Here is a 25,286-nt window from a genome sequence, read left to right on the forward strand (position 1 = left end):
CAGTCTCTCATTCAAAAATCTGCAACTCTCCCCCAACAGCTTTCTGGGTGCACCTACATCCCAAGTCCAGCAGCAGTCATAGTGACACCTCAACACCACCTTCAATGGCAATCAATCAAGAAACGACATACAAAGCTACATGAGAATGGGATTAGATTTCCGAACTCAGACAGCCAGCGCAGACACTGTGTCGAAAGGCCTCCTTCTGCACTGTGATCAAGGATGGGCAGTAAATGCTCGCCCAGCCAGGTGATTCAAATGTCCCATGAACAAGTAATTTAAAAAACCCATGTAACATGCTACATAATGTACCAACCATTAATAAGAACAAAACATGCTACAGTTAATCAGGAATGGTGAGTTTGCCCCATAAGCAGCAGCCACAATTTTATTCATTTCAAGAGAATTGTTACAAGTCCCACTGTGACCATTAGAAGCTATGCTACACAAATTAAATATTTCCTTCTTTATGTTTCTTTGTAACCAGCACCTAATTTTGATTTAAAAACACTGTTTGAATCCAGTTTTTGTTCAATATCAGTTAAAAAGACTTTCAGTCACACAATTGTAACAGTACCTGGCAGTTGGAGCTCAGTGCAAATTTGGCTAGGGCACTGGCTTTCGATAGATCAATAAGCAGCAAGAAGAAAGGCAAGGCTTCACTGTGAAGAAATATTAATTTAGAGTTAATCTTGGATAAAATATTCCTGTGAAATCCATTCAAACATAAAATCTTAGCCAATTTGAAATCTTCAATTACAGGACAGAATGTTACCAATAGGTAAAAGCTGTATTCCACAAATGACAGTGGCTGCTAGATCGGTTGTTAATTCTAAATTTCAGATTGCCTTCTTTTAAGAAAAAGCAAAAAAAAGACATTCGGTCAAAAAAGACATTTGGTCAAAGGGCAAAATATATTGAGCCATGGCACAAGTCAGCTAAAATCTCTTTAAATGGTAGAACAGAGGGACTGAATGGTCTACCCTTGCTCTTCTGCACACATCAGCCAGCCATGTGGAGGGTATGTTGCACTTGAAATGCCATTGTTTGAACAGAGTGTTAAAATGAAGGCATGCTTCCCTTCTTCCAAAGGCATTATTCGATCATCCAAGCAATTCTCTTGGTGTACAAGCCATCAATAATCTCTCAATCAACATGTGAATGAATAAAACTGGTTATTTACTACTTCATTTCCTTTGTAAGGCCTTAATTTTACAAGTTGAATGCCACATTTTCTACATAATACTTAATTAGCTATGAAGCACTTTAGAACTGACAAATGTTGTAAATGACAGCAAACAAGTGCCAATTTATTTCAAACTGTCTATTTACCTGCAAGTGTAGTTACTAGTCACTTTTAAAAAAAGTCAAACATTGGACATTCTATTCATTATTGAGCACAATTTGGACTTCTACTCAGTGTAATTTTTATTAGAGTGCAAATGGTAGCCCTAAAAAAGGTACAGCTACAGTCATAACGTGAATATACTAGCATATCTACACATGCCCAAACTGTTGAATTGTGGATTATCATACTCACTTGAGGCCAGTTAGTTCTTTATCCAGAAAATGAATTACAACAGTACTAAAAACAAAGCTGGAGAAAATGGTGAAGAGGCCAGCAATCCCTAAAAGAACAAATTTAAAGAGAACATTTAATTGCGTAAACACATTGTATAAATAGGCATATATAAGCAAATGCAAGTGTCAGTTGTATTCAAGGACAGGCAGTCACTGACCTAGCATATACTTGGAACCAAGTTGTCGGAGGTTCTGGAATTGGAAGTATATGTACAAGATTGCTAAGCATCGCGTGATGGTCAGTATTATGATATCACTACTTAATATCTCCTATGAAAACAAAATTACAAGAGTGAAATGTAGTCAACATCTTAAACAAAATCACAGTTAGTTCCAGAACAAGCTATGCTTAGGAGTTCTTTATTTATAAAGGCACTGAAAGCTACCATGCAAGTTAGTAAAGAAAGTCAGTAAACAATCAATCAGAAAGTGGATTTAGAGTACATGAGCAAGAGAAATTGTTCTTCACTTGTATAGAAGCTGATCCCCATTCCCAAGAAAGGACACATTTACCAAAGAGGATATTTTCTTTTACACTGAGGATGTAGTGGAGGCTAGTACAATCACCATTTAAGAGGCATTTGGATGTGTGTATGAATAGGAAGGGTTTGGAGGGATATGGGCCGGGTCCTGGCAGGTGGGACTAGATTGGGTTGGGATATCTGGTCAGCATGGATGGGTTAGACCAAAGGGTCTGTTTCCATGCTGTACATCTCTATGACTATATAAAGTCAACCATGGGAAGAGAACATCACTGATGGACCAGCATTTTATTGCCCATCCCTAACCACCAAGAAGATGGTAGGAAGTTGTCTTCTTGAACCATTACAATTTGTGTAGGTATTTCAATAACATCGTTAAAAGGAGGAAGTTCCATGATTCTGACTCAGAAACATTGAAGGAACAGAGATGTATATTTCCAAGTTAGTAAGGGGAGTGCATTGGAGGATGTGGTGCTTCCACATAGCTGCTACCCTAGTTCTTCTAGATGGAAAGTCATGGGTTCGACACCAACACATTGCCAAGTAATTAGCACACTGTTATGGCACTGATTTCCGATTCTCAAAATTTGTGCTGTGCACCAGACTTGGATGTCCGCACAGCTGCTCAGAGGGAACGCTGCTGACAATCCTCCAGAAATCCTTCTATTCTGGGAAAGTATCCAGAGGATTCGAAAAGTGACCATGTAACATTTTTATTTAAAAAGGATTAGAGACAAAATTGGTTACTATTAGACATCGGATTAACATGTTGTTGGGAATATATTTGAGTCAGTTTTAAAAAATGTAATAGCAGATCATTTAGAAATACATATTGATTAAGCAGAGTCAGCATTGCTTCAAGGGAAAAAAAAAGCCCAAAATACTTACTTTAATTTTGAGTAACAACTAGTCAGATAGGTAAAGGGGAGGCAGTGGGTGTAATATATTTGAATTTTGAAAAGACATTTGATTTTAGCTTGTTTTAAATAAGAGCCGATTGTATCAGAGTCATATTAGCAGAAGAGAGGATTTGCTAACAGATAGAAGATATTGGATAAAGGGGCTATTTTTAGGATGGCAACAGAATGCCTCAGGGATCAGTGCTGGAGCCACAATTAGTTAAAATATATATTCATGACTTCAATGATGAAAAGTAGTGTAATATAGTCAATTTTGGGGCTGAGACAACAATAAGTGGGAAGGCAAATGGTGAGCATTACAGAGTCTGCAAAGGGATATAGACATGTTATACAAGTGGGCAAAAACTCGGCAGATGGAATATGATGTGGGGAGACGGGAGGTTATGCATTTGGCAGGAGGAATAGAGGAGCCGAATATTATTTAAATGGAGAAAGACTGCAGAAAGCTATGGAGACGAATGACCAAAAGTTAGCAATGTTCGTCAAGTAACAGTGAAGGCAATTAGATCATTGGCTTTTATTTTCACTGGGAATACAGTAGAAAAGTAGGAGTTTTGCTAAAAACCACACAAGGCACTAGTGAGACCACAGGTAGACTACTGTAAACAATTCTGTGCCCCTTATGGGAGGAAAAATGTACTGTTTTGGAGACAACCTAGAGGGTTCACTAGACTGATACCAGGTATGGAGGGACTGTCCCATGAGATTTGGTTAGATTGGGCATGTACTTATTGCAAAAGAATAAGAGGCAACCTTGTTGAAACATAGAATATTCTGAGAGGACTTGACAAGGTAAATATAGAAATGCAGTTTCCCTCTGTAGGAGGGGCTCTATGATTAAAGGGCATAAACCCAGAATAATAGGTCACACATTTGATACAGATAAGGAATTTCTTCTGAGAGTTATGAATCTGCAGAATTCTTAGCCAGAGGGTTGTCAAGACTGGGACATTAAGAATACTCAAGGCTGAGACTTTCAAGTCATTAAGGATTAGGAGAAAAAGGCAGGAAAGTAAGTTAGGGATGATCAGTGCATCCATAATCTCATTGCTTCCAATTTCAACCCCTCTCTCACTTTTTTAGTGCTCCATCTCAGACTCTTGGCTTCCATTTATTAATTTCACTGTTTCCCTTTGAGGACAGGCTGTCCACCAATATCCCATGACAAGCCCACTACCTCACACCTTGCTTTCTTTAAAGATGCCAGTCACCGAGTCTCAGGCTCATCTCTGCTCATGATGCCACCTTGTATCAGGCTGCTTCCGAAATGACCTTTTTCCTTAATAGAGAAACCTCTCACCCCACTGTAGTTGTCAGGTTGCACTCAGGCTGAAGACCATCTCCCACACTTTTGCCCTCACCTCTTCCAGAACAAATTGGGGTTCCTCTTGTCCTTAAAAATTTTCATCCCACTAAGTCTCTACATTTAAAACAAAAATTAGAGTCATAGCGATGTACAGCATGGAAACTGACCCTTCGGTCCAACTCATCCATGCTGACCAAATATCCTAAATTAATCTAATCCCATTTGTCAGCAACTGACCCATATCCTTATGACCCCTTCCTATTCATGTACTCATTCAGATGTCTTTTAAAATGTTGTAATTGTACCGGCCTCCACCACTTCCTCTGGCAGCTCATTCCATACACGCATGAAAATGCTGCCCAGTAGATCCCTTTTCAATCTATCCCCTCTCACCTTAAATCTATGCCCTCTCAGTCTGGACTTCAACACTGGGGAAAAGACTTTGTCTCTTTACCCTATCCATACCCCTCATGTGTTTTTTTTTTAAAAAGAGGCTAAAGTCACCCTTCAGCCTTTAACGCTCCCTATAGCTCCGACCCACCAATCCAGGCAACATCCTTGTAAATCTTTTCTGAACCCTTTCAAGTTTCACAACATCCTTCCAGTAAGAGGGAGACCAGAAACACACAATATTCCAGAAGTGGCCTAACCAATCTCCTGTACAGCCACAACATGACATCCAACTCCTAAACTCAATGCTCTGACCAGTAAAGGAAAGCATACAAACATCATCTTCACTATCCTACCTACCTGCGACTCTACTTTTAAGGAACTAATAAACCTGCACTCCAAGATCTCTTTGTTCAGCAACACTCACTGGGACTTTACCATTAAAGTCCTGCCCAGGTTTGCCTTGCCAAAATGCATCACCTCACATTTATCTAAATTAAACTCCATCTGCCACTTCTCGACCCAGCTGGTCAAGATATCATTGTACTCTCAGGTAACCTTCTTGGCTGTCCACTACACCTCCAACTTTGGTGTCATCTGAAAACTTATTAACTATACCTCCTAGTTCACATCCAAATCATTTATGTAAATGGCAAAAAGCATTGGACCCAGCACTGACCCTTGTGACACACCACTAGTCACAGACCTCCAATCTGAAAGTCAACCCTCCACCACCACCCTCTGCCTTCTACCTTTGAGCCAGTTCTGTATCCAAATGGCAAGTTCTCCCTGTATTCCATGAGATCCACACTTGTTGACTAGTTTACCATGAGAAATCTTGCTGAAGCTGTAAGTCCATACAGATCACATCCACCGCTCTGCCCTCAATCCGCTTTGTTTAGAACATAGAAAAATACAGTGCAATACAGGCCCTTCGGCCCTCGATGTTGCGCCGATCCAAGCCCACCTAACCTACACTAACCCACTACCTTCCATATGCCTATCCAATGCCCATTTAAATGCCCATAAAGAGGGAGAGCCCACCACTGTTACTGGCAGGGCATTCCATGAACTCACGACTCGCTGAGTAAAGAATCTACCCCTAACATCAGTCCTATACCTACCACCCCTTAATTTAAAGCTATGCCCCCTCATAATATCTGACTCCATACGTGGAAAAAGGTTCTCATGGTCAACCCTACCTAAACCATCTTGTACACCTCTATCAAGTCACCCCTAAACCTTCTTTTCTCCAATGAAAACAGCCCCAAGTGCCTCAGCCTTTCCTCATACGATCTTCCTAACATACCAGGCAACATCCTGGTAAACTTCTTCTGCATCTGTTCCAGTGCCTCCACATCCTTCCTATAGTATGGCGACCAAAACTGCACACAATACTCCAGTTGCGGCCGCACCAAAGTCTTATACAACTGCAACATGACCTCAGGATTCCGGAACTCAATTCCTCTACCAATAAAGCCCAGTACGCCATATGCCTTCTTCACAGCACTATTTACCTGGGTGGCAACTTTCAGAGATCTGTGTACATGGACACCAAGATCCCTCTGCTCATCCACAACTGTCAAATATCCGACCATTAGCCCAGTACTCCATCTTCTTGTTACTCTTACCAAAGTGAATCACTTCACACTTAGCTACATTGAACTCCATTTGCCACCTTTCTGCCCAGCTCTGCACCTTATCTATATCCCGCTGTAACCTGCCACATCCTTCTTCACTGTCAACAACTCCACTGACTTTCGTATCGTCTGCAAACTTGCTCACCCAACCTTCTAGCCCCTCCTCCAGGTCATTTATAAAAATGACAAACAGCAATGGTCCCAAAACAGATCCTGGCGGAACACCACTGGTAACTGCACTCCAAGATGAACCTTTACCATCAGCTACTACCGTCTGTCTTATTCCAGCCAGCCAATTCCTAATCCAAACCTCCAACACAGCCTCAATACCATACCTCCATATTTGTTGCAGTAGCCTACCATGGGGAACCTTATCAAACGCCTTACTAAAATCCATATACACCACATCTACCGCTTTACCCTCGTCAACCTCCTTAGTCACCTTCTCAAAGAATTCAATAAGGTTTGTGAGGCACAACCTGCCCTTCACAAAACCATGCTGACTATCCTTGATCACATTATTCCTATCCGGATGTTCATAAATCCTACCCCTTACAATTCTAAGACTTTGCCCACAACAGAGGTAAGACTCACCAGCCTACAGTAACTAGGGTTATCCCTGCTCCCCTTCTTGAACAAGGGAACCACATTTGCTATCCTCCAGTCTTCTGGCACTATTCCTGTAGACAACAAGGACATAAAAATCAAGGCCAATGGCTCTGCAATCTCCTCCCTTGCTTCCCAGAGAATCCTGGGATAAAATCTTCGAGTAAAAAGTGAGGTCTGCAGATCAGAGCTGAAAATGTGTTGCTGGTTAAAGCACAGGTCAGGCAGCATCCAAGGAACAGGAAATTCGACGTTTCGGGCCAGAGAGCTCTGGCCCGAAACGTCGAATTTCCTGTTCCTTGGATGCTGCCTGACCTGCTGTGCTTTAACCAGCAACACATTTTCAGTTTCAATCCTGGGATAAAATCCTAGTTTCTTCTTCTTCAAAAAAAAATTCAATCAAGTTTGTGAGACATGATTTCCCACACAAAGCCATGTTGACTATCCCTAATCAGTCCTTGCCTTTCCAAATACATGTCCTTCAGGATTCCCTCTAACAACTTGCCCACCACCAATGTCAGGCTCAACAGTCTGTGGTCCCCTGGCTTTTCCTTACTACCTTTCTTAAATAGTGACACCAGTTGAGTCAACCTCCAGTCTTCCAGCACCTCACCTGTGACTATTGAGGATACAAATATCTCAAAGATATATCCCAGCTCCCCCACCCCCAACAACTTACTAGTTTAAATCCTCCAGAGCAGCGCTAGTAAATCTCCCTGCCAGTACATGAGTCTCCTCCCAAATCAGGTGCAATCCATCCTTCTTACACAGGTCACTTCAACCCCAGAAGAGATCCCAATAATCCAAAAAAAAGTGAACCCTTCTCCCTTGCACCAGCTCCTCTGTCAATTCCACCACCTACAGCAGGTGTTGCCAAACACAATTTCCCCTCCCTGCACTGTCAGCATTCCAGAGGCCATTCTCTCCAATCCACCTTGGTCCACTCCTTTAATCATTCCTAACACTTCCTCACTCCCCCATGACATCTTCCCACAAAATTGCAGTCGATATAACACTTGCCTCCTCACTGATTAAGGCTCCAAACACCTTCCAAGTGAAGGAACATTTTACTTTCCCCTCCTAATCTAGTCTACTGCATTCGCTGCTTACAAAGTAGACTGCTTTAATTGGCAAGTAAACACAGACTGACCACTTTGATGATCATCTCCACTCTATTAGAAGAAATGATTCTCAATCTTCTGGTTGCGAGACAGTTCAATAAACCCCTTGTTCTAATGCCAATATTTTTACCCAGGCTTTGCTGCAATAACACAAGCTTGAAGAACAACACTGCCGTTTCTGCTTAGCCACTTTACAGTTAAGGTCTAAACAGTGAATTCCATAACTTCAGAAAATGATTGCATGGTCTGTTCTCCACTTCTTATATTTTGTCCTGCACCCTACAGCCTTGTCTTGTTTGTGTCTTGAAAAAAAAAGGATTATTTCAACGTTGAACTACTGTTTAACTCCAAGGTACAGAGGCATCTATGTTCTAAATGCAAGCGTCTCAAAAGGTGGTCAGATACACCAAGCAATGAATGTGAAAGGAATGCTATCCTGAGGGCAACTCTACACTGAGGGACATTATACCTTTGTTGTACAGGGCATTGGTGAGACCATATCTTGAACATTTTGCGCCATTTTAGTCTCCTTATCGAAGGACAACTGGAAAGACGCTGGAGGCACAGCTCAGAGGAACTTTATGAGATTGATACATTGAACTAGCAAAATGATCATATGAAAGAGGAATAAGCAGCTGTGATTGTTTTCTCTTGTGCTTAAAGGAACAATTAGTGATTCGATTGAATTTTAAAGATCCTGATATGGTCGAGATAAGGTGAATGCAGCAAGGATGTTTGGAGTAGTCCAGAACTAGAGATCACCCTAGTTTTTAGTCATTAGGAGTCACCCTCTTAGGTCAGAGAGGAGGGGAATCATTGAGGGTTGTGAGACTTCAGAAGTTTTTAAAGATACTGGAGGCAGGGCCATTGAAAATTTGAAGCAGACATAGATTATTTGGCAAGGGAATAAAAAGGTTATCAGGGAAAGGTAAGACCATGGATTTCAGAGCAAACAGGTCACCTGTGATCTTAATGGAATAGCAAAATAGGCTTGAAGGGCTGATTAGCCTACTTCTAGTTCCAATTGTTTTCTTTGTATCTACATTTAGATGGATACTTGGATCTCCACAAAGGAAGAGATGGATACTCAACAAATATTGTCTCACCCTATTTAGATGCAAGGAAGAAACTAAATCTAGGTGAGGAGAAGATACTTACACTTGATCAATGTTATTTGGACACAGGGGAAAAAAAAAATTACAAGGAATAATTGAAACCAGCATCCCTAACATAAAAATCCAAGTAAAATATATATCATACAGATTGCAAAGGATGTTATGGGCCCAGCAAAAGCATTTGAAATGATTTACATTCACATTTTCCAGAGTTAGTTTAGAAAGCAGCACAGAGTATTTTAACTTAACATTCACAGTAATTTAAAAGTATAAATATATATAGCACACACAAATAAAAATACATATTATCTTTAAACACTATAAGCTTTGCAGAAGTATAAAAGTGTCAATTTACATAATCTTGAAGACTTTTTTCAATTTGTTTTCAAAGCTTTTTGCTCAATTCTACTGGTTTTGAATTATATTAGCAGATGCCCTTTGTGAAACAAACGTTAAATGTGAAGCCAATCTAGCTATAAACGCTAATTAGATTTCAAGGAGCCCAGGAAGAGGATAAATAGTTATGGCAGGATTCTTACCTCCTCAATCTTTGGACATTCAAAATTCCATCCACAAATCTGATTATTGCCAGTAAACATATTCATGGACATCATGCAGATCGTGATTGTAACTGTTCCAACAATCACTTCCCAAGGGTGGGAGGCAACAAAAAGCCCATGCATGCGGAACAGCCTGGACAGCATTTTTAAACTTTACCTGTTTGGGTAGAAGAAGAAAACAACTGGTAAAACATCAAATTTTTAAAAAAGTATATTTACTGGCATCCACGATATCTGAAAGGAATCAGAAAGGAATTATGAAACACCAAAACAGAAACTAGGAACAGAAGTAGGCCATTCAGCCCATCGAGCCTGATCTGCTCACTGGGGTCAGCAATGATCATTCTCTAAGTTATAGTCTCACTTTCTCTCCATATCCCGTGGTGCCTTTAATATGTTCAAGAAAAAATTGACATTTGTAGATATGTGGTGGATCAGCCTGTACCAGTAAGAAAGTCTTTCCTTACCTCAGTCCCTTTATCTTTAGGCCATGATCCCAGTCCTGGACTCCCAAACTAGGGAGAACACCCTCCCTGCATCCAGCCTTTCTGCCCTTTCAGTATTTTATACGTATTAGTCAGATTCCCTCTTACTCTTCTGAACAGTACTTTGAATCGGTCTGTATTCACAATCTCGACTCATACAACACAGTTCTGCCATCCCTGGTCTCAGCCTAATGAACCTAGGCTGCCCTTCCACTATAGTAACTGCATGTAGCTTTATTAACCCCAAGCCGACGTGTTTTACAAGTCATTCTGCTATAGCACATGTTTTGTTAACACAATTTTACTATGACGCGATTGATGAATCGGGGACACGGTTTCTAAAGTGCGAACTCTTAAAGCATTTATTGGTTATACTGTGATTTTGGTCCCATTAGTATGAATGGTTTATCATTACACGATTTTCTTATAACACAGGATTGCACGAGAATGGAACTACCATGTTTTGGCAAAACTGACTGTATTTCTACCCACTAATCGATGTGGGACTATACCAAAAGTCTTTTTGAAATTCAAATACATCACACCTGGTTCTCCTTTCTACTTACTGCATCCCAACAAAAAAAAACTCCAGTGGATTAATTTTGCACACTTTCATTTCCATAAACTCGTTGATACTTTGTCTAATCCTATTGATGCTTTCCAAGGGTACTGTTATCTTTTATAATAGACTAAATGTAGTCCAGTTTGCTCAATTGATATTCTGTCATTCATGAGAGAAATAGGCCATTCAGCCCCTCAACGAGCTTATGGCCTATCAGATAGGCTTCAACACCACTTTGCTGCCTTTTCCCCAAACCTTTAGGTTATCTTATTGATTGAAAAAAAACGTATTTCACAACCTTCAATATACTTAACAACCCAGCCTCATTGGCCCTCTTGCAATAAAGAATTCCACTGATTCATGACACTAAGAAGAAATTTTCCCCTCAGCCCCATCTTAACATCTTCTTACAGTATTCTATAATTTAAAAACTAAACATGAAATACTTATTTTCTCCACAAGTACCCAATTGACCAAGTCATCCAGTCAGAGATGTACAGCACGGAAACAGACCCGTTGGTCCAACTCGTACATACTGACAGATATCCCAATCCAATCTAGTCCCACCTGTCAACACTCAGCCCATACCCCTCCAAACCCTTCCTATTCATATACCCATTCAAAATGTCTTATAAATGCTGCAATTATACCAGCCTCCACCACTTCCTCTGACTGCTCATTCCATACACGCACCATCGCCTGTGTGACAAATTGCCCCTTGGGTCTCTCATATCTTTTCCCCCTCAGCCCAAACCTATGCCCTCTAGTTCTGGACTCCCCCACCTCAGGGAAAAGACCTCATTTATTCACTTTATCCATGCCCCTCATGATTTTATAAACCTCGATGGTCACCCTTCAGCCTCTGACAATCCAGGGAAAACAGACACAGCCTATTCAGCCTATTAGCTCAAATCTTCCAACCCTTATAAATCTTTGTATCTTAAGACATTGTGAGAAGTTAAGGAAGAATTTGCAGAGCCCCAGGCAGAGATATTTGTATCCTCTATAGTTACGGATGAGGTGCCAGAAGACTGGAGGAGTGGCTAACATTGCACCTTTGAGAAAGGCTGCTAAATAAATAAATAAATAAATAAATAAATAAATAAATAAAGCGGCAGCCTGGGAACTACAGACCAGTAAGTCTGATGTCATTGGTGCTTAAGGTATTGATGAGATTATGAAACAGGATTTACATGCATTTGTAGAGGCAAAGACTGACTGGGGACAGTCAGCATGGCTTTGCGCATAGGAAATTGTGTGTGTCACAAACTTCAGAGTTTGAGGATTGGATCAATAAAGTAGATGAGGGCAGAGCAGGTGACATTGCTTACATAAACTTTAACAAGGCCTTTGACAAGGTTCTACATGGTAAACTGGTTAGTAAAATTCTAATACATGGGATTCAGGGGCAGTTTACCAATTGGATATAAAATCAAAATGTAAGGGATTTTGAAGAGATTAGTCTTCAAATCATTTTAATTAGCTTCCCCTTACTTTGATAATAAGCAGGCGTCTGGATGAACTCAGCAAGCCAGGAAGCATCAGGAGGTGGAGACATCGATGTGTCAGGTGTAACTCCTCTTCAGGACTGGGGATGGGTGTAAAGGCAGTTGCAGATAAAGGGGTGGCAGGGGCAGGAAGGTGAAGTGGGGATAGGTGAAGACAGGTAATGGGTACAACCTCTTCGGTCAATGGGACAAGCGGAAGGGACAGAGGGGTGCTGTGAAGGGAGTCAGGGGATGGGGAGGGAGGTTATTTGAAATTGGAGAACTCAAATGTAGAGTCTTCCAGGCTGTAGACTGCCCAGACGGAAGATGACGCATTGATCCTCCAATTTGTATTTGGTTTGTTGGGGCAATGGAGGAGGCCAAGGTCATGTCAGAAAGGGAGTGGGAAGGGGAATTAGAATAGATGGTGACAGAGATCCGGTTAGCACATCCAAGCCTGGCTGAGATGCTCGGTGAACCGTCCCCTAAGTTTACATTGTGGTCTTCTGTATATCGGGGAGACCAATCAGGAGCACCTGACAATTGCTAGGTTGGAAGAGAGGCAGGTGAACATCTGTCTCACCTGGACTGACTTATGGGGTCTTGGATGGAGGTGGTGGTGGGTGCCGCCCTTAGTTCGAGACTGTTATCCTGGACCTAGGCTCTCCAAAACAGGAAAGAAAGAATATCCCAATTGAATCTCTTGTTGAGCCCTCACTGAAATTTTTTTTTTTAAATTTCTAACATGGGAATTGGATGTCACTAGCTGGGCCAGCATTTCCCATCCATTGCCCTTGATGGTAAACAGCCTTGCTGAACCATAGGTAGACCCACACATTGCCATTAGGCTGGGAATAGAAAGAAAGCCCTGCTAAAGTTCCAGTAAGATCAACTCTCATTCTCAACTCCAGAGAATACTGGCCAAATCTGTTAATTTTTGCTCATAGGCAGTAGTTTGGTAAACCTTCAAATGCATTCCCTCTATGGTAAGTGTATCTTTCTGTAGTTAAGGTGCCTAAGCTATAGATTAGGTACAATTCAAGGTTAGCATAAAGATTTGTAGCTCGGTTGCTCCCCATCATAGTTGTGGATTTGTTCGTCGAGCTGGGAAGTTGATTTGCAGACATTTCGTCCCCTGTCTAGGTAATATCTTCAGTGCTTTGGAGTCTCCTGTGAAGTGCTGCTGTACTGTCTCTTCTGGAATTTATTTTGTTCTGTTAATGTTACTTCCAGTTGTTCACTGTAGTGCCCGGTCTATTGGGTCTAGATTTATGTGCTTGTTGATTGAGTTCAATATACAAATCCTCTTGTAATAAAACAGTCAACTAATTTGCCTTTTTTGTTGGATTTGCATGTCAACATTCAGAGTTTCCTGAGCAAGGCACCCAAGTTCCTTTGAAGTACAATTCTTTCCAACTCAAATGGAGAAGCAAGTTGAATTTGGTTTTCCTACCAAAATAGTTAAACTCATCTCATCTGCAAAAGTGGAAGACATCATAGTTAAGCATCGCCACAAACTAGGTAAACAAAACCCAATGAACCATGCTTCAAATGAACACTGCACTGACTAGCAGAATATACTTTAAAGATAACTGAACACTGCATCATTTAAGAAAGATGTACAATGTAAGGAGCTTAAGATTAAACTAAAAGTCAGTGAAGTTATTCCGTTGGTGAAGGAGACCTTAGAAATAAGAGTCAATATAGGACACCATTTAACCAGGGGATCTACGTTGGCCCTCCACGATAGCTTGCAGCACACGTTTGTCTGCAAATTTAATCAGATAATCATCCAAATCGGATTTGAAAGCCAACCAACTTCCCCATTATGTCTAGCTGTGTGCAATAATATTTTTTCAAATCACACAGCTTTCTTTCAGGACACTTTAAATGACTTCAAAGAAAAACAAGGCTGTGGCTTTGCTTGAGCAAAGCGTAAATTGAACAGTTTAATATCTGACATCACTGACGAAGCCACCATGTAATGCCCATCCCAAATTGAAAATTAAAAGTAATTACATTGAAAAGAACTGATAAATGACTAATCTGAAAACAACAAATGCTGGAGGTCAGAGTAGGTCAGACTGCATCCATGGAGAGAGAGCAAGCTAAAGTTGAGTAGAGATGACTCTTCAGAGCTGGTGAAGTGCAGAAGGGACAGCTTTTATGCAATGGTTTGAAAAGGGTCGGGGTGGGGGTAGTGGACAATGGGTGCTGACGGAGAAAAAGATGTTGGAATTTCAGATAGTGATCAGAATAGGAGAACGGTTGTCTCCTGCCAGACTTGAAAAAAATGGGGGAGGAGAGGACATGATAAGCTAAAAAAGGGAAGAAAATGAGAGTTGATTCACAATTTAAAGAAAGTGCTAAACTCAAATGACTTGGATGCGAGCATAAGAGGTACAGTTAGTAAGTTTGCAGATGACACCAAAATTGGAGGTGTAGTGGACAGCGAAGAGGGTTACCTCAAATTACAATGGGATCTGGACCAGATGGGCCAATGGGCTGAGAAGTGGCAGATGGAGTTTAATTCAGATAAATGCAAGGTGCTGCATTTTGGGAAATAAAATCTTAGCAGGCATTATACACTTAATGGGAAAGATCCTGGGGAGTGTTGCTGACAAAGAGACCTTGGAATGCAGGTTCATAGCTCCTTGAAAGTGGAGTCGCAGGTAGATAGGATAGTGAATGCAGTGTTTCGTATGCTTTCCTTTATCGGTCAGGGTACTGAGTAAAGAGTTGGGTGGTCATGTTGTGGCTGTATAGGACATTGGTTAGGCCACTGTTGGAATACTGCGTGCAATCCTGGTCTCCTTCCTATCGGGAGGATGTTGTAAATCTTTTCTGAAGCCTTTCAAGTTTCACAAGGATGTGGCCAGGGTTGGAGCATCGAACTAGAGGGAGAGGTTGAATAGGCTGGGGCTATTTTCTCTGGAGCATCAGAGGCTGACGGGTGGCCTCAGAAGGTTACAAAATTATGGGGCATGGATAGGATAAATAGACAAAGCCTTTTCCCTAGGGTGACGGAGTCCAGAGCTAGAGGGCATAGGTTTAGGGTGAGAGGGGAAGATGTAAAAAGAGACCTCAGGGGCAACTTTTTTGGGCAGAGGATGGTACATGTATGGAATGAGCTGCCAGAGGATGTGGTGGAGGCTAGTACAATTGCAACATTTAAAAGTCGTTTGGCTGGGTATATGAATAGGAAGGGTTTGGAGGGATATGGGCCGGGTGCTGACAGATGAGACTAGCTTGGGTTGGGATATCTGGTTGGCATGGACAGGTTGGACCAAAGAGTTTGTTTCCATGCTGCCCATCTCCATTACTCTATTAAGTCAAGGCGGCTGTAAAGTAAGACTTCAAGCTGCCACTTTTACGTTGAATGTCATTTACCCATACAAATCAACTGCACACTTAATTGTCCATTAACTGATCCAGTATGACATAAACACAGTTCACTATTTCATGCAGGACAAGTCCTGAATGAAAACATGACTAATGGGAAAGACTGACACACTATACTTTGTGGTTCCTGAAAAACAAGCCCAAGATATAAAGATGTTAAAGGCACCAAAGGAGAAACCTTAAATGCCAAGGTAACTACTAACAAAGCTAGTAAAGTATTCAAGAGAAATCCCTTAACTCAATTATTAGAACATTCCACTTAGTACAGTACTTCCCGAATAGTAAATCATGAGATACCATGACACGCTGACCAAGTGTCAGGTGAAGTTGCTAGCTAGGCTCCCTTTTAAATTCTCCCATTTATATAGTGTGCCAATTTGACAGACCTGATTCCCATTCCAGAAAGGCCACATTAATTGATTCTGTACCTGGTAGTATTCTCAATGGAAAGAGATGATAAAAACCAAGACATAACTTCTTTGAAAGAATGTACAATAGGGGTCAGCCCCCAGCCCTTGTCCTACGTCAGCTGGGGCCCAGCCTGCCACCTTACTGATAGAGGTACACAATGGTTTATTCAAAATGCTCAGGAGCAGCTGGTTTTCAGAATTTTTCGAATTTCAGAATAAGTGACAGTTTGATAGTGAATTTTTTTTTACACCTTACTGGAGGAGCAGACTCACTGAGTAAAACAGGACCTGAAACAGAATTGAGGCCTGCCACACTACTGGGCCACACTACCTCTTCCCCCCCTTCCCTCCCAAAAGTCACATCTGAGTGACACGCATCGAGTGGATGTCGACTTGGGTTAATTGATGGAACACCAAACAACCTTGTTAATGAGAGAAAAAAAATCTTTATAAGCAAGTCTTTGGACTTTGGAGCTTTTCTGATTTCAGATAAAGAGTGGTCTACCTGTACCTCATCAATACTACAAGTGCTCGTCACCCAATATGGCCACAACGACATGACTTCTCACTATCAGCTGATGCCCCTAGCTGCATACACACAGTAGCTCTCTTGCCACACATACCATCACTCCATTCTATTAAGACAGTTTGTTAAGAAAGTCTTCTTTTTACTCATACGTCAGGAATAAGAGAATGATCAGAGAGAAGGTAGGGCCAATAAGGGATAGCGTAGGGAACTTGTGCATGGAGTCTGAGCAGATCGGGGAAGTCCTAAATGAGTTTTTTGCTTTGGTTTTCACCGAGTAAAGGGACCTTGTTGTAAGTGAAAATGTAGATGAGTTGGGATGCAGTCTTGACCAGATCAAGATTGATGATGAATTTGATGTGCTAGAAACTTTGGAAAACATTAAGATTGACAAGTCTCCAGGGCCAGACCAGAGTTATCCTAGGCTGCTCTGGGAAGGGAGAAAGGAGGTTGCTAAGCTGCTGGCGAGAATATTTGCCTCCTCATTCTCCACAGGAGTCATACCAGAGGATTGGAAGGAGGCGAATGTTGAATCTTTTTTTCAAGGATAAGAGAAAATCCCTGGCAATTTCAGAACAGTCAGTCAGTCAGTCTTAAGTCTGTGGTCAAAGTTTTGGAAAGAATTCTGAGGGATAGGATTTATGACTATTTGGTAAAGCATAGCGTGATTAAAGGCAGTCAGCATGGCTTTGTGAGGGGCAGGTCATGCCTCACAAATCTTATTGAGTTCTTTGAGGAGGTGTCAAGACAGGTCGACGATGGTCAAGCAGCGGATGTGGTGTATATGGATTTCAGCAAGGCATTTGATAGGGTTCCCCATGGTAGGCTCATTCATCAAGTCAGGAAGTATGGGATACAGGGAGAGTTGGCTATCTGGATTCAGAATTGGCTGGCTGACAGAAGGCAGAGAGTGGTTGTAGATGGAAAGTCTTCTGCCTGGAGGTCAGCGCTGAGTGGGGGCCCATAGGGCTCTGTTCTTTGTAATTTTTATAAATGACTTGGATAAGGAAGTTGAGGGGCGGGTTAGTAAATTTGCAGATGACACAAAGGTTGGAAGGGTCATCGCTAGTATAGAGGGCTATTGCAGGCTGCAGTGCGACATAGGCAGGATGCAGAGCTGGGTTGAGAAATGGCATATGGAGTTCAACTTGGAGAAATGCAAAGTGCTGAATTTTGGAAGTCGATGCAGAATGCTGAATATAGGATTAAAGACAGGAGTCTTGGCAGTGTGGAGGAACAGAGGGATCTGGGTGTGCAAGTACATAGATCCCTCAAAGTTGCCCCCAAGTGGATAGGGTTAAGAAAGCATATGGTATTTTGGCTTTCATTAACAGGGGGATCAAGTTTAAGAGCCGTGAGGTTTTGCTGCAGCTCTACAAGTCCCTGGTGAAGCCACACTTGGAATATTGTGTCCAGTTCTGTATATTTCCTATATTAGGGCAACCAGAGGCTTTGGAGAGGGTGCAGAGAAGGTTTACCAGGATGCTGCCTGGACTGGAGGGCTTGCCTTATGAAGAGAGGTTGAATAAGCTCAGACTTTTCTCTCTGGAGAGAAGGAGGAAGAGAGAGACCTGATCAAGGTGTACAAAATAATGAGAGAATAGTTAGTGTCAATAGCCAGAGACTTTTCCCCAGGGCAGGATTGACTGGTACAAGAAGTCATAGTTTGAAGATATTAGGAGGAAGATATAAAGGAGACAGAAGTAGGTTCTTTATGCAGAGAGTTGTGAATGTATGGACTACATTGCCAGTTGTGTTGGTGGAAGCAGAGTCATTGCAGACATTGAAGCGACTGCTAGACATGCACACGGATAGCAGTGAGTTGAGGGGTGCATATGTTAAGTTATTATATTTGACATTAGGATTAAATCTCGGCACAACATGGTGGGCCAAAAGGCCTGTTCTGTGTTGTAATTTATGTTATGTCCAGAATTTGCTGCCGCCATATATGCCCTCACCAATCATGCAACACTAATACTGATTGTTCTGCTTGAGGGGGATCAGTATCACCAAACAACAATTCAAGCCTTTTAACAACTGCAGAAGTGATAGTGTCTACTCAGCTCGTTTCTGTATTTTTTAAATGGAGTCAAGCAGGTCAGCAAAGCAATATGTTAAGCATTGGAGTTGGGGAGCAAACCAAGCACCTAACAAGGGCAATTTAGTGAGAAAAACATCAAATCGACATGGTGAACCAAGGTCACCGTGGGGTAGCAATGGACTGTGAATGCAACTGTGATGTCAGCTGCAGCACATGACTATTAATGGAATAGATGACTTATTACTTCAGATGCATCTTAATAATTTCAGTTTATCAACTTCCTGTGGCAGGAAATGCTTTGCCCCCCCCCGCCGCCCCGTTAGCCCTGTGGTTCTGTATCAGGTCACAGTGAAAAATAAAACTGTGAAGCATTGTTCTGTTATAGACATTGGTTGACAGGAGGCTAAGTGCATGAAGGAGAAAGGAATCAAAGTAGTAAAATGTGAGAGGACCTGTGTTGAAGCATAAACTAGGATAGTTTAATTGAGATGAATGGTCTGTTTCTGGGAAAAAAAAGAAAAAGTGTTTAAAATTTGTTGAACTACTGAACAGCAAAACTCGGGACTCGGATGTATGGTAATGGAAAAGCGCAGCATGTCAGGCAGCATCAGAGCAGCAGGAGAATCGATGTTCCGGCCATAAACCCTGATGAAGGGCTCATGCCTGAAACATCGATTTTCCTGCTTCTCGAATGCTGCCTGACCTGTTGCGCTTTTCCAGCGCCACACTCCACTCTGATCTCCTGCACCTGCCATCCTCACTAACAGAATCTTAGGAGTTCACTTCTTTTTATTAATAATGTGTAAGACATAGACAATTTTTCAGCTGGAATTAAAACAACTTGTACAATGAAAACCTGTTAATGCAGAGATCAAACAAAAATCAGATTATTCAAGAATCCACTGTGTTAGATAAGTTTTAAAAGCAAAGTTCGATGTGAAGATAATCTGTAAAAATACTGACTTAAAATAATGGAATGTGTATTACAGTTGTGGCTTATGCCAAAAAGGAAAACATTCAGTTCTGAACTAGATATTTCATGTTCTGAAAGCAATGTGTCCAGAACTAGCACTTTCCTGGCAAAGCAGGTCAAGTGACAATGCAGGACTCACCAGACCACAAGTTACATTTTCAAGTAAATGGTGGATAAAACCCTCAGACATTAGCATTTTTCCAAGAACCAACAGCATAACCAAAGTTCAGGACTTTTGCTCATGTTCAAACACAGGCAGTGTTCATTAAAAACATCACTCTAGGCTTGATCTTTAGTTTGAGGAAATTATGTTCTTAATTTAATGGTCCAATATCTGGCCTACTCAAAAACCATGAATGTTGTACAAAATTATAATTTATAATATCAAATGCGATCCGAGGGGACAAAGTTTAAAAAAAAACAAAATAATCACATATGCCAGGTTATAGTCCAACAGGTTTACTTAGAAGCACTAGCTTTTGGAGCACCACTCCATCAGGTGGTTGGGGAGGTGGTGAAGATCATGCATTCAGAATTTATAGCCAAAGGGGTCCAGTGCCATGGTGATATGATACAGTAAACACTCCATGGTTCTCTCATTTAGTGGGGTCACCTGTAGTGTGCCACGAACCCAAGGTCCTGGTTGAGGTCATTCCCATGAGTACCGAACTTTGCTGTCAGCTTCTGCTCAGCCACTCTGCATTATAGCTTGTCCTGAAGACTGCCTTGGAGGATGGTCACCCGAAGAACCGAGCCCAAGTGTCCCGAACTGAAGTGTTTCCTAACTGGGAAGGAACACTCCTGCCTGGTGATTGTTGTGCAGCGCCCATTCATCTGTTGTCGTAGCGTCTGCTCTGCCTTGCCAGTGTACCATGCCTCAGGCATCCTTGACTGCAGCATATGAAATAGACCACATTGGCAGAGTCACACGAATACTGTGTACATGGTGGGAGGTGTCCCCACGTGTGATGATGGTGTTACTTGCGTCGATATTCTGACACACCTTGCAGCAGCTGCTTTGACAGGGTTGTACAGTATTGTTGTCCTGAAGGATGGGCAGTTTGCTACAAACCATAATCTGTTTCAGATTTGGTGGCTATTTAAAAGCCAAGTGGAGGCATGGGAAAGGTCTTGGCAAAATGCTCATTCTCATCGATAAAAGGTGTTGCTGGCCGTGAAGAACATGGCGCCAAATGACTGCGCAAAATTTCCTGTCACACTTCAGCTCCAGAAACAGATCTACCCCTAGCAGTTGTTTATACAAATTTATATTAAAATTAATGAGACCAATCCCCCTAGTGGAAACAGCAGCATAAGGAAACACACTCGCATTCATCGCTTGCAGAGAAGATTAAAAGCTGAAATTCTGCTCACCCATGTTTGATTATTTGGCATTAAAACAACAGTATTTTACAAACAAGTGGTTTTGAATTCTGGATACAAAATTAAAGTAAGCTGTGACAATTCTCCAATGGCCCTGCCACTCAATGAGGCAAAAATGTGTAATAAATTGATATGTGAAAGTTAAACACAAAAGGATTAATTTGCAGTTAGCTGGTGCCTGTTCATTTAAAAAAAATCAAAAGGGATAGAATTTGATTTCCCCACACTATTTTCAGGAGATCAATTATGTTGAGAAGTGAGATGTCAAAATTGGTAAGTACAAGTTGGCTGCTCAAGTTAACAAATTAAGCCAGTAATGTATTCAACACCAGGTTTAGACCAACAGGTTCATTTTAGAAGCACTAGCTTTCAGAGCGCTGCTCCTTCATCTGGAGTTTGCAGAGTATAAGATCGCAGGACACAACTTACAGCAAAAGCTTACGGTATGATGTAACTGAAATTATATATTGAAAGACCTAGATTGTTTACGTCTCATCGCTTAGAATGGGCATGTTGGTTTTCATTCTAAAAATGTTTAGGCAAGTTCAATCAAGATTTTAACAATCAAAATCTATATTGAACATGCAAAGGAAATGCAACTCCTTTGTTGTTAAACAATCTCACTGTTAAAGAACGTAAATAAAAAGCACAGGATGAATAGTTTTCAATCCCTAGTTTCTCATTCATTGTTCCTGAGCCATTTTCTTCACTCAATGTAGGTTTGCTCACTGAAGATGTTACCTAGTATGGTGACAAAACGCTTGAAAGTGAACCTTCCAGCTCAGCAAGCAAACCTACATCCAGAACCTCAACCTCTGCTACAAATCTTCTCAAAACTTGCTATTTTCTTCACTTTTGAATCATGGTATGCAAAATATTAAAAATATGGAAAGGGTGCAGCACAGCTTATAATATTTTTCAGAGATGTTTTAAAGTGACAAACTGCTTGCATTGCTCAGACAGTAGCAAAGACATAACCTTCAGATGGTTAAAGGATTAAAGTGAGGTTTTCTTTAAACGGAATATGTAGTCATAAAGTGAAATTCAATACCATGTCTGCTAGAATCCAACTATTCTTTTAAACAGAAATTAGATGATTGAAAAAACCGTGGAGAAATATGGTAGATTCCATAGGCCAAAATGTCTTTCTACAGAAAAATCTGAAGAAGTAAATTAACATTTGCCAAAAAGAGCAATGTATTCACTACAAAAGTAACAAAGTTTATAAAATTTATTTTAGCACAAGGTTTAACCATGTTAGTGAAAGATATACATATTTGGCAGCACATCTTATCACCCAAGCAGCAGAACCAATTACAGTTACACCAGAGTAATGCAAAGTCTGATTTATTCGTTTGAAGAGCCACCATTATTTTGTCATATAATAAGTGGGAGCAAAGGCACAAATAAATTTTGACAGACTTCACATAAAAAGTGAAATTTTTCACTCATTAGAAACAAGGGGCTTAATTTGAAAGACTACCAGAGGTCTAAATTTAAGTCAAATATCAAATATTTGCCTTAAAATGATTCCAGCGTACAAGTGAATTGTAAACAGAATAGACTATGCTTTTTTAAAGTACCAGCTTTCACTTTCCTCACTGGCAGTATTGCCAGATTTTGCTGGCAGGAGAATGGTCACTTATTATCCTGCTGGCTAGTGCAAGAGGAGTCTTTTTAAAAAAAAAACTCTTTTCAGGAATGCTTAAAGCCCCCTAGCTATCTCACCAAAAAATATTTGTAGAGAAAGGAGTAGAATCCAAGTTCTATGGAACTGTATTGTTGGGCCATTCAGACACACATGGCAAATGACAGCTAAAGAAAGCAAAATAAGTAAAAAGAAACAGAATAAGGTCTTTTTTTCTATTCAATTAGACATCCTGCACACAATCAATAGTGCCAATATATAACACTTATACTGAATATACAGCTCTAGTGCAAGAGACAGGGGAGGGAAAAACAACTTTATTTCCACAGAAACTTTTGGCACTCAGGTCAGTAGCAATACGAAGCATGGGGTGGTATGATGTAATACAAATTATTCAATTACTTATGGGACCAATATTTTCAATGGAGATTATATTGACCCATAAAGATTTAATAGATCAAACCAATCATATATGGTAATCTCAGTTATGATGCTTGAAAGTGAAAAACATACATGACTTGAAAAAGGACCAAGGGGATCGCAATAACCTACATTTTATGTGAAGCACAGAGGGTGTGCATATTAGAAAACCAAAACGATATAGTAAAATACAACAGATCCTTCATCCACAAAACTTTAAAAATGGTATTTAATCAAAACATTGAATATCCAAAATTATTTGGCATCATTCAACTGTTGTTAACAGTTTTACTAAATAGAGGCAACTAAACTTTTGCAAATTTCAGTAAACAAAACATTGAAATATTCAAACACAATATCCAGCTTTGGTACCAGATTCAGTGTTAAAATATAAAAATATATACCTTTTTAATGGCATATTGATGACCTGATCAACATCAGTGCTGCAAATAACACTGACTTAGGTTTTGTGCAATAAGGACTAATGTATATTCCAAAATGATAATGGCAGTGCAAAAAGATACAATTGTCAACAATAATTAGGGCTTTCAAAGAAGACTTTGAATGCATCAAAAGGATATGGGGTGGGGCCAGGGAGAAGGAAGGGAGAAATTTGCATCCAAAATTAACACACAAATTAACTAGAGGGGCACAGTGGCTAGCCTCACAGCACTAGGGATCCAGGTTCAATCCCAGCCTCGGATGACAACCTATGTGGAGTTTGCACATTCTCTCCTTGTCTACATGGGTTTGTGCTGAATGCAGAAACAGTCCAAAGATGTGCAGGTTAGGTGCTAAATTGCCCATAGCATCCAGGTATGGACAGGCTTGGCGGATTGGCCATGGAAAGTGCAGGGCTGCAGGTCTGGGTGGGATGCTCTTGAGGGTCAATGCGGAATTGATGGGCCAAATGGCCTGCTTCCACACTGTAGAGATTCTGTAAAAGTGCGGCACTGGTCCCAGGTTCGATGCCAAACCGGGGCGATTCTGTGTCGAGTTTCCACGTTCCTTCTGTGTCTGCGTGGGTTTCTTCCCACACAGTCCAAAGATGTGCAGCCAAGGCGGACAAGCCAGGGTAAACGCAGGGTCATGGGGATTGGGGGGGGAAAGAGGTGGGATGCTCTTCACAGGATCGAAGGGCCGAATGGCCTGCTTCCGTATCGTAGGTATTCTACGAGATGGATTCTAGCCTCGGACGGCAGTTAAAAGGAGGAGAGCGATGATCCTCCGACAGAAGGAAACGGCGTCGCGGGCTGGTACTGCGGATGTTGCGAGGGGAGGGAGAAGGACCCATCCAGGCTGTTGCTATGGGCGGTGGGCCTCCTCCAGGAGGGGGTGAAACCCAGGCTTTCGGTGTACTGTGTACAGTACGGAGATTTCCCCCTCTCTCTAACTCCAGCCCGATGATGAAATCGCCCTCCAGGCTCCGGGTAAAACAAAGCGGCGGCCGTTACATCACAGTCACCGGCTGAAACACCAACCTCCAGCCGCACCTCACACAGAGCCTGGCTACAGCGACACACCTTTACAACAACAAAAATACATCAACTGCTTTTTAAAAACTCACCCGAATTATAACAGAGCGACGAGGGGAGGGAGGGAAACCCCAGATTTTACAAGCGGTCCAGAGGCAGCAACCCTCAGCAATCGCTCTGCCTCTCCTCTCGCTGCCGACCTCCAGCCGCTAAAATGGCGAACGCCCATGGCCCGATAGATCCTGCGCTCTGATTGGCGGACAGTCCGGAGCTGTTCGCCATGATCCTGTTTCATTGGAGCATCCTCTTATCTTCCGGGACCTTGTGAGAACTGGCTACCCCAATGAGAACCATCGGTGACTGCCGGCGATCCATCTGATTGGTCTGTAGCCTGTACCATGATGCATATATTATCATAACCAGCCGCATGCGTTCACAATGAGGTGACGTCACAGACTGGTTTCGGGGAAACTCGTTACATTTTCACTGAATCTCTACATCCATCTATCTCCATATAGAATATTTACGTTGTATCTCTGTTTTATTTTACTACATATAGAGATAAATGGATATAGAGATACAGACTAGAGATTCCCTATCCAGAGATACACTGTGGATCCTGGAGATATGAAACCAAAATAGAAATTACTGGCAATCTAAGCAGGGCTGACAGCACCTGAGGGGGAAGGGGAAGAGGAAGAAAGCAGAATTAACGATTCAGATCCAGTAACTTTTCATCAGTCCTTGTTCCAG

At 41.5% G+C, this 25,286-nt stretch overlaps 1 protein-coding gene across 1 annotated transcript in view; it reads right to left on the reverse strand.

The window, feature by feature from the left end:
• hmgcra (3-hydroxy-3-methylglutaryl-CoA reductase a) overlaps positions 1-24,755 on the reverse strand; it is a 53,638-nt gene extending 28,883 nt beyond the window's left edge. Inside the window, exons 1-5 of the mRNA XM_060835937.1 lie at positions 24,626-24,755; positions 9,701-9,878; positions 1,740-1,851; positions 1,541-1,628; positions 578-662 (exon numbers count right to left, since the gene is read on the reverse strand). Of these exons, the coding sequence (XP_060691920.1) occupies positions 578-662; positions 1,541-1,628; positions 1,740-1,851; positions 9,701-9,865 (450 nt within the window). The 5' untranslated portion in view covers positions 9,866-9,878; positions 24,626-24,755. The remainder of the gene's footprint in view (positions 1-577; positions 663-1,540; positions 1,629-1,739; positions 1,852-9,700; positions 9,879-24,625) is intronic.
• Between the last annotated feature and the right edge of the window lie 531 nt (positions 24,756-25,286).

The sequence above is a fragment of the Hemiscyllium ocellatum genome, chromosome 2 (assembly GCF_020745735.1).
Source record: "Hemiscyllium ocellatum isolate sHemOce1 chromosome 2, sHemOce1.pat.X.cur, whole genome shotgun sequence".
NCBI classification, from domain to species: Eukaryota; Metazoa; Chordata; class Chondrichthyes; order Orectolobiformes; family Hemiscylliidae; genus Hemiscyllium; species Hemiscyllium ocellatum.